This window comes from Nelumbo nucifera, chromosome 6, assembly GCF_055504915.1.
Source record: "Nelumbo nucifera cultivar China Antique chromosome 6, China Antique-T2T, whole genome shotgun sequence".
Taxonomy (NCBI): domain Eukaryota; kingdom Viridiplantae; phylum Streptophyta; class Magnoliopsida; order Proteales; family Nelumbonaceae; genus Nelumbo; species Nelumbo nucifera.
The window spans coordinates 7,166,205-7,176,620 of NC_142654.1; the positions used below are offsets into that span (position 1 = coordinate 7,166,205).

General features: G+C 37.0%; 1 protein-coding gene and 1 pseudogene across 4 annotated transcripts; one reads left to right on the top strand and one right to left on the bottom strand.

Moving 5' to 3' along the window:
• Positions 1 to 656: 656 nt before the first annotated feature.
• Positions 657 to 2,755, top strand: LOC104604510 (protein transport protein SEC13 homolog B pseudogene; annotated as a pseudogene). 3 transcript variants are annotated; one of them, XR_016077141.1, is made up of 2 exons: positions 657 to 834; positions 1,512 to 2,755. The product of XR_016077141.1 is annotated as a protein transport protein SEC13 homolog B pseudogene, transcript variant X1 (transcript). The 3 variants fall into 3 exon arrangements; XR_016077142.1 differs by having other exon boundaries at positions 696 to 834; positions 1,440 to 2,755; XR_016077143.1 differs by having other exon boundaries at positions 781 to 834; positions 1,427 to 2,755.
• Positions 2,756 to 5,180: 2,425 nt separating this feature from the next.
• On the bottom strand, positions 5,181 to 7,020 carry LOC104604511 (Tetratricopeptide repeat (TPR)-like superfamily protein). The gene has a single exon (XM_010268886.3). It carries the CDS (start codon positions 6,788 to 6,790, stop codon positions 5,375 to 5,377), a length of 1,416 nt encoding a protein of 471 aa, XP_010267188.1. The 5' UTR covers positions 6,791 to 7,020; the 3' UTR covers positions 5,181 to 5,374.
• Positions 7,021 to 10,416: the final 3,396 nt, after the last annotated feature.

The window sequence follows — 10,416 nt, forward strand, 5'->3', positions numbered from 1 at the left end:
ATGTTGGGCTCATATATCAGACTAACAAGTTCTATTTGGGTTGGGCTGAGCTAAAAATTATCGCCCCTAACCATAATCCACAATCACAATTACAAGTTCTATTTGGATTGGGCTCAGCCCAGACCTATCCTATCCAACCATAAATATAGGGTTTGGTTGGAATTTTGTGTTAGGATTTAGAATTTGGGTTCAGTCCATGAATTTATTATTGGAGTAGAACATCATCATTGGTTCAACAGTTTGCTGAACAGCTATCATGTTCATGTTCAGCCAAACCCTGCTCTTTCAAATGGGGTTACTATTAACTATTGCAACTTAACCATCTCCCACTATTTCTACACCTACAGTTTGAGAACCTATTCTCCAAGATTCGTTTTATTTTCTTAAAAAATTTATCAGTTGGGTTTTATTTTAAAATTTTAAAGAATGGTAAAGAGCAAATTTAATATATATATATTTTTTGATCAATAGTAAATTTAATATAAATTTGCCCTATTTATAAACCGATTATAAACGGAAACAGGTGTTGTTTAGGCAAATCGCAAACTATAAGGTGAGTTTTAATAAATGCATGAAACTATAACGGGTCTTTTAGTAAGTAATCCAAAAAAGCTGCGATGTGTTAATAACAGTTTCGACGGTCCAGATTAAAGGTTGGTCAACCAATTGGTCCTCGGATTGAAGGGGACTAGGGAGTACGGTATTCCTGTAAAGCTTTGCTACGTGAAATCACCGAAATGCTTGATATGGTTCATTTGTCCCCAAAACAGATCGGAACCCGCCGAGGCGAGCCCCTTCTTCCGCCGGATTCGACTCCAATCTCCATAGTTTCTGGTAAGAAGTCTTTTCTCGTTCTGTAGATATTTCTTCGAGCAGATCGTGAATTTTATTTACTTATTATTGGTAACCGAATTTTATGCGAAATCTGTAAATCTGATCTCGAATCGGAGTGTTCAAATACCTAAATTGGGGTTTCACAAAAAAAAAAAAACTAAATTGGGATTGTATGTTCCAACTGGTCTTCTTTAGCAACTTGATCTAAGGTTATATTTAGTTTTCGGATTTTTCAATTATCGCAGTTATTCTGAAGCCTTAGGTTACGAAGTTTATATCTTCCTCTCTGATATTGTTCTCGATTGATATAATATAAGATCTTGAAGTAATGTTTGTATTCAAGCATATTATTGCTTAGGTTTTGCTCAAATTGCAGTGAATTTGTGTATTCGGAGAATTTTCTTTTATACTATTATTTTGCTTATGAATCTCGAGTTTCTTCATACTAGAAAATATGTGTTTCTTTACCCCTTCCCTCCACTAAAGATCAAAGTTTATTGGATCCAGAAGAGAAATTTTAGTGGTTTGCGTTTATTTGCAAACTCGTCTACGAAAGTATGCAGTTGTGCAACCCTCACTGATGAGTTACTAGATTTTCTCTGTAGGTTTGACCTTTAGTGTAGGGGAGACATAATTCTGTTAGAAAGTTTAACCTGAGTCGATTTATCGGTTGACAGACAGAGAAACACAATCTACACTTAGTGTTTAGTTGGAAGGAGCAATGCCATCACAGAAGATTGAGACGGGTCATCAAGACACCGTTCATGATGTGGTCATGGATTACTACGGCAAGCGTCTCGCTACGGCGTCTTCTGATACTACCATCAAGATCATTGGTGTGAGCACCTCAGCATCACAGCATCTTGCCACTCTGAGTGGTCATCAAGGCCCTGTGTGGCAGGTTGCATGGGCTCACCCCAAGTTCGGCTCCATCCTTGCTTCTTGTTCCTATGATGGGCGAGTAATAATTTGGAAAGAGGGCAACCAGAATGAGTGGACTCAAGCCCATGTCTTTGATGATCACAAAGCCTCCGTCAATTCCATTGCATGGGCTCCTCATGAACTTGGTCTCTGTTTGGCCTGTGGATCATCTGATGGAAACATATCGGTCTTCACTGCCAGGGCTGATGGTGGTTGGGACACTACAAGGATTGACCAAGCTCATCTCGTTGGTGTCACTTCAGTTTCATGGGCTCCATCAACAGCTCCTGGAGGTCTTGTTGGACCTGGCATTCTCGAGCCTGTTCAGAAGCTTGTCTCCGGTGGCTGTGATAATACTGTGAAGATTTGGAAGCTGCAGAACGGAAGTTGGAAGATGGATTGCTTCCCTGCCCTTCAGATGCACACTGATTGGGTGCGGGATGTGGCTTGGGCACCCAACTTGGGGCTTCCGAAGTCTACCATTGCCAGTGCTTCACAGGATGGGACTGTAGTCATATGGACTGTGGCGAGAGAAGGGGAAAAATGGGAGGGTAAGGTTTTGAAAGATTTTAAGACCCCAGTTTGGAGAGTCTCCTGGTCATTGACTGGAAACATATTGGCCGTGTCTGATGGGAATAACAATGTAACATTGTGGAAAGAGGCAGTTGATGGAGAATGGCAACAGGTGACAACAGTTGAACCATAGAATTCAGCTTTTTCAGTTTTTCTCTTGCATTACTATACCATGCTTTAGGTTTCCTCTTCCACTCTGTTGGCAAGAGCTTTCTCCTTTTTTCTTTTTTCCGTTTTCTTTCATTCTCACTTTCTTGAGTGTAGTGAGCCAAATACTTCTATGTAATTGTGTTGTTTTTATAGTTGCTTCTACCTACTTTAGGAGTGAAAGAAATGACGGTTGAGGTCACAAACCCTTTTTATTGGATTTGTGAAATCGTCTTCCTGATGTGTGTGGCTATACTAGTTCTTCGTTTCATCTCTTCAACTTGGTTGTGCATGCTTTTACATGATTCTGTTTTACAACTCTATTGCATCTGGGTATACTAAAGATGCCAATCCACTTGGATCATACATATTAAGTTGCTGTAATCTTTAGAGTTTTTTTATGTTGAATTGCCATAGAAGCAATAAGTACAAGGGACAAGTAGAAACTGAATGTTCTCACAAGCATGGTAGAAGACTGGAAGGGAATGTTAGTGATCCATCAGTAGCAGATGACATGCAATTTGTAACATCCACTGACGAGGTTTAACTTTTAGTATACAACGTGAAATCTGCTGATGGTTTGAGCTGACTTGGGAATGCGAATTTTGATTTAGTAGGATGTCGTTATCCCAGCACTCTTATATTTTACATGCAATCCCTTGCTTTAATGCTCAAGTAATGCATTATCTCCCAGCTGGCACACCATTTTTCTTTTAAAGTTACCAGAGAGAGAAGAACACGACATTAAGGCTGTGTTTGGTTTGATAGAAATAAGAGAGAAAAGAAAGTTGAGGGTAAATTCTCAAGTAGTTTCACAAAATTTTTAACAACCTTCCCTGAATTTTCTGTTTCTCTCCTAGTTTCTGTCAACACTAACATTACCCAAGGGAAATATGTGTGATTGAGTAGCAGAAAACATGCAGTTGTGATAAAATTCAACTTATTTTCTTCAAGTTGGTATACTGTGGTCAAACCTGTGACTTGTGATTGGGCTGAAGAATGCCAATGAATTCAACCAAAGAAATCAAGAATTCAAGATCACAAGATACATGATTAATGGAGTCGTGCAAAAGTCTGTCCTAGAAACCAAAATCATCTTTCATTGTCGAAAACTACATTGTTTAATTAGATTTCATAATTTTTATTTTCTTAAGAGAAATGGTTAAGTGATACGTATTTGCTAGCCTCTTAGTATGTTTACTGAATAAACATTTGTATTTTATTTGCTGGTAAAACCGAAAAATGTAATAATTGCAATCGTTTATGACAACATGGCACTAGGCACCACATCAGCATAACAATGAATAAACGCCTGGCTGTTTGTGGAAGTTTTAAAAAATAAATTCCACAAATGGCTGGCATGCACAAAAACCAAAATTCACTTTTTACATTTCCGATGCATGCAGAAGTTTAAGCGAGAGAAAATGCTGAGATGGTGCCTATGTGGCATCGTCAGTAAATGTTTACCGAATAAACGTAAACGGAATCAAACACCCTCTTAATTATCCTATAGGGACATTATGAAAAAATGATTTTGTATAAATAAAAAAATAATTTTCTGATGAAACGAACAAACAAAAGTAATTGTCCTACAGGGACATTTGCTAGCCTCTTAAAAGTTCGCAACACTTCCAGAAGAAAAATCTCTCCATAAAGTATTGTTTATGTCAATGGTGGAATGGCAAGTGATTATATAGTGATAGGGAAACCGAGGAGATTGAGTTTTGAGAGGCCAAATGTTTTTGAGTAGGATTTGCAAATATTTCTTGATTTGGGGGGCTAATGAGAAAGCTTGGCTTTGAGGCTAAGCCATTCTAACATGCTCAACCATGATCAAAATGAAGTTTTGACAATATGTGGTGTAGAATAAACATTAGGTCATTAGCGATTTAAGAAGTAAAATGTCAGACCTGAGCTAAACATAAAGCATGGTTATAAGAAAAGAATTGGGGAACTAACGATACATGGAGCTGTAAGTCTGCAACTGTTTATCAAACAAAAAACAGGCCTTCACTATAATTCAGGTCTTGATTCATTTCCCCATTTCCTTTTAAACCCATTGAAACCTCCTGAAAAGCAAGTGGTGTCACAAATTTATTCACCAAAATCTAGGTTATGGTGCATAGAAATCATAACTAGATGAGGTGCCACTGTATAGCAATTTCTCAAAATATAAAATGAAAACTAGATAAATAAGTAACCATACCCAAAATTCAATCCATGAACAATCCTTGATAAGCTGGTTATTGAGTTGACACAAATATTAGTCAAAGAAATGACACCAATAAGAAAAAAAAAGCCATTACATCAATCCTCCCAAAACTATTATGAATACAATCAAACCCCAGCACAACATGACCATGATGACCGGACACTCCACTGACCATCTGAACCACATAAGTTCTATGATAGTTATAGGAAGGGGAGAATCACAATAAGTTAATATGAAATGTCACTTTGGGCTAGATGGGTTATTATAAGTACATCCATTTTTAGTTTCTACGCTGGTTTTGTATGAGGCCTCAGCAACTAATTAGAAGGTAAACAAAATAATTATAATCATTCAAAGGCCCCATTCATCATTATAAGCTAAGCTTGTCCCAACTATATGGGTTGGGTTGTCAATTTACCATGATCATGTGTGTAACCAGATGCAACTATTTTCTGTTCTGTTCCAAGAACAAATTCTTATCAAAGCAAAGCTTAGCACAGGAGCATAAGTAGAAATAACATGGGAAAAGATTCACTGTTATTCAATCAATTTGCTAATACAAGAAGAACCTTAACCATGTAATCGTAACCGGATGGAACAGAAGATCCATCATCCAGAATTAATTAGATTAAAGGAAATATATAACAATGAATGATAAAACAAAAATGAAAGAAACAGCATATTTGGTCAAACTAAAATTGTTGCCAAGCTATAACCAGGAGTCTTGGCAACCTTTCTGTCCTTCATCACCCTTCTTATCCTCTCAACATCTTCCCACATACAAGCACTAGCATATATGTTGGATAACACAACATAAACCCCATCATTCCAAGGTTCTAGCTCTTGGAGTTGCCTAGCTACCCACTCTGCAACCTCCACATTCCCATGCTTCTCACAGGCACCCATGAGAGTCCCCCAAATAATAGAATTTTCCCTCATCGGCATCCTCTCCACCAATTCTTTGGCTTCTTCAAGCAATCCAGCACGTCCGAGTAGATCCACCATGCAGCCATAGTGTTGCATCATGGGCGTGATTCCATATGTCCTCTTCATCATTTGGAAGTAATGTCTCCCATCTCCCACCATTCCACCATGCACACATGCACTCAGGACCCCTACAAACGTGACATGGTTAGGCCTGACTCCTGCTTGTCTCATGGAACGAAAGCATTCAAGAGCATCATATGCACATCCGTGCAAGGCATGACCCATGATCATCGATGTCCATGTAGACACATTACGTTCCACCATTCCTGTGAAGACCCTGTGAGCCAGGTCCATTCGGCCACACTTCCCGTACATGTCTATAAGAGAATTCAACATCAAAATTTCTGGTTTCTCTAAAGTTTTAGCTTGGAATACACATTTGTGTAACTGGAGAGCTAAGTTCAAGTCCCCCAAATTTCCACAAGCAGAAGTTACACCAACCATGGTCACATCATCCGGATAGAAACCACATTGTCTTAGCTGTATGAAAATATTTATGGCTTCCTTGGCGAATCCTCCTTGGGAAAGGCCTCCTATGATGGCATTCCAAGAACCCAACTTCCTCTCATGGTTTTGTTCGAACAGCTTACGTGCGTTATTGAATTCTCCCACTTTGCAATAGAAGCTAATGAGCCCGCTCTCGCAGAACTCGTTCAACTCAAGGCCTCGCACAATAGCAACAGAATGAAGTTGGCGCCCGGCGTCAATTGCATAAACCTGACACACGGCCTTTAGGACAATAGGGATTGTGTAGGAATCTGGTGACACCCCAGCTAGTGACATGGCAATATAAGCGTGAAGTGCCATGGATGGGACATCGAGCCTGACGTAGGACCTTATAATGCCGTTCCAATAAAATGGAGAGGGATAGAAATCTAACATTTGGGTTCGAATGATTCGGGCATGTAGTTGACAAAGTTCTTGTAAGCATGTGCAGTTCGACAGTTGGGTAATGATAATTTTGGCCGGATCCTGATCGGAATCCGGCGATGTGGTGTTCTTGGGAGATTGAACATTAGTTTGGCCTTGAATGTGACAGGAATGGCTAGAAATGACACGGCTTTTGGGTATTTTGGCTCTACGAAGACCAAGTAAGAGTAGATGGAATGAAGTCATGTGGTATTGTGGTGGATTCAAATACGCAGGATTTGGTTAGTAGGACTTGAAAGCACATTATCAGATTATCTGACCAAGCTGCTTAGCGCTTAGGAGTCAAGGCTCAGGAGACTCGGAATGGGATCCATGACACTAGTAGATTGGTATAATGGTATTGGTCCCACAAGATAATAGGTTTAAAATAAGCTTGCTGAATGGCTGAATGAATTCAATTTTTCAAACACCGGCATTTCTCTCTCTCTCATGATGCGTTCATAGATAGGTGTGGGTGGGCTTGGTCCAAGAATTGAGGTCAAGCCCAACTTTTCAATCTCAAATTCATCTCATAACCCAAGCTCAACGTATGCAGCAAAACCTGGGTTTGGATTAAGTTGGGTTCGTAGTTGCAAATTTAAGCTCTGTTTGTTTGTGATACAAATATCGAATCGGGGTATTTATATATTTCAGTTTGCGTTTGCAAGTATTTATTTGATGTGTTAAAAAAGTAATGATTATCAGAGTAAAAATGTATTTTTTGACACTTTTGTACTCTGAAAAGAAAGCATTATTGTATCTATTTTTTGGATACAATTTTGTGTTTTCTTGATAATTAACTTTTTGACCAAAATTAAGGTATTAAAGCATATGAAATTTGGAGCATTTAATGATGGGCCCACACTTTTGCACGGATTTCAAACAAACAAGACAGAATACAAAATCAGTTTAAAATGTGAATAGTATTTACATTCATGAACCAAAAAATAAGTAAATAATAAATGTTTTTAAAAAGCAAATGAAAAAAAATTTTGAAAAACATTTATTAGTGCTTGTCTAGGTGCAACATATGTCAAACAGTGAAAAACGTCTTATTTCACAATCCGGGGAAACATTTTCTTGACAAACATATTAATCAAACAAAATTTTAGACTCTATTGGGGAAATGCCTATTTGACAGTAAAGTGGTGTCAATTATCTAATAAACAGCAATGGAACCAAACAATTAAATGCCCCGAATAGCATCATCAAACTGCTTAAATGGATTAAAACCAAAACTATCTTCTATTATCTAACAAATCTAAATGGTGTTTGGCATCAAGGTGGTATATTTACCCTTGAATTTTAGCATAAACATTTCTGCCATAGAAGTGCTTGATAGAGATGCATGCTGAACAGGCATTTAAAGCGTTCAAATTTTCCTTAAAATTTGCAATAATTAGGAGTTGGACAAGTCAAAAAAGTGGTTCACTTTTTCATTTCATAGTGGTGTTTTAGCAACACCATATATCTCGGAAATGTCAATTTGGGTGGTGTTTGGCATCCATGCCGTTTGCTGAAAAAACGATACCATGTAGGCATTATATCAGAAAAAGCGATGTTTCAGAAAATGGCCTATTATTTGGTATCGTTTTTTTATAAAACACGTTGTTTTAAATTACGCTTTATAAATTGGGAAAGTGTGGTCTGAAGCAATGTCAAATTTGATGTTTTTTCAAAAAATAGCCTGTTGTGGTGTAATGATGTGGCATCATCTTGAACGTTGGATAATATGATCAATGCTGAAAACGGTTCTAAAGCAATGATACCAAATAAAATCAGTACTGTTTTCTCAGAATATAATCTATTGCATCATTGCTTCCAAACCAAAAAAAAAAAAGCACCATTTTGGCATTTTTCTAAGAAAACGATGCTTACAACCAGACATGCGCAGCACCTACTTGATGTTTCCACAACAGCAATGCAAGAAATTGTTCTAGACTATGTTATTGCATTGACATTTTCTCTTGAACATACATATAAAAAATACATTTGTTTGCATGCTTATGCTGAAAAACTGATACGACTAATTATTTAAATGCAATGAAAGTGCCAAACACTCTCCAAGATTTGTCAAGGAATCAGTGCAGAGTCTGCAGACTGTTGTCTCTATACAAACTTAGAACCCCCTAGAATCAAAGTTCAAATTTTCATTAATATTAAGGTGGTGTTTCTTTTTGGAATTGAGGGGAGGGAAATTTAGTCAATGGGATTTTGATTTTCATGGATCAAGAAACTCATGTTCTTCTTTCAGATTTATACGGAGATCAGGGAAAATTTATTTTTCTTGGATATCACTTGCCTAGAAAAGTGATATCCATCTCCTAAGTGGATAAATAACTTTTTCACATGAGAAAAAATTGTCAACACTTAGATGGGATAAAAATACCCTTTCTAATAATGTTTTTTTTTTTATTAAAACGATCATTATCTTATTTACCTAAAAAATAAAAATAAAAATATTAATAAATACATTTACCTGAATAAATAATCTACCATAAAACAAATAAGACATAAATATCAAATCAGGAAAATAATAGATTTTTTAATTTTTAGTACTTGTCATATGAGGATATGTTTCCAATGCATAGTTGGAATGTGGTGTGGGGCACGCAACATGGGGAGCGATTGTGAATCGTCTGTTCGGCCAATGTGAGTTTCTTCATTTATTCAGCTGATCACATGAAATTCTGACTGCACGCTTACTAGAGCTTCCCTCTGGATTTCATTAATCAGCACCATCAGTTGAGCTTGACTCATCCTTCTCCTTGCCATGTTAATCCCAATTCGGTGGGTTGCATGTCTCTAAACTCTATCCTCCTGTTAGGGCCGAGGAATCCTCGAGTATATAACGAAGCTGATAGCCAAAGTTCAGAGCCTGGACGAAATCATTCCATTTTAACTTTTTTTAAGGAAATTGAACATTTAAGTTCACACATCATATTTAAGATTTCATTCATGGAGTCACTCAAATCTTGATAAGAAATAGAAATAAAACTTAGAATTTCTAAAAATGAACTCATTTTTAATTCTGATACCGGAACCAGAATCACTAAAAAATTTGCATTTTAGTATTAATTTATTAATATTTTTATTATTACTTTATTATTTTTGTAGTACTTTGCAATTTAGTACTTTGTCATTAATATTTTATTATAGTATAATGTTTCACTTTTATCTTTGTGAAAGGTCTATCCATATTTTAGTATTAACTTAATTATATTATACTATTAATGCATTATTATTATTTTATTATAATAATCTTATAGTTATTTTAATAATATTTTATTAGTATTAGGGTTTGGCCTTTTTTTGTCAAAAATTTTTCATTTCTTGATAGACTTTGGAATGGGAATCCCATAGCAAGGGGGAACCATGAGTGGCCATTCCTCCATATAGGAGAAACCCATTCCACAGAAAAAAAAGGGAATCAAAATCTCATTCCAACCAAACAAATAGTTGGAATTGGGTTAGGCCATTCCAATTCCAATTCTAATAACAGGGGCGGAGCTAGAATTTTTTCTTGAGGGGGGCCAAAACCTAGAAAATATAGATAGGGGGGGGGGACCAGAAACTAAGATACATGAATAAGGGGGTTAAAATATAAGTGAGATTTAAATGGGTTTTGTGGGAATTTTAAAGGCATAGGAGGGGCCATGTCTCCCCTCCCCTCCGCCACCCCCTGGCTCCGCCCCTGTCTAGTAACCTATTCTAAGGGAACCAAATTCATCCTCACATTCTATTTGCCTCCAAATGTTGGGACGCATATGTGAGTGGTTGTATCACTGTTCGAAAAATATATAAAATGTCAAGAAATTTATATATAAGGATTG

What these genes read in the sequence shown, in the direction of transcription:
- LOC104604511 (XM_010268886.3), bottom strand. Translation starts at nt 6,790, where the DNA reads ATGACTTCATTCCATCTACTCTTACTTGGTCTTCGTAGAGCCAAAATA.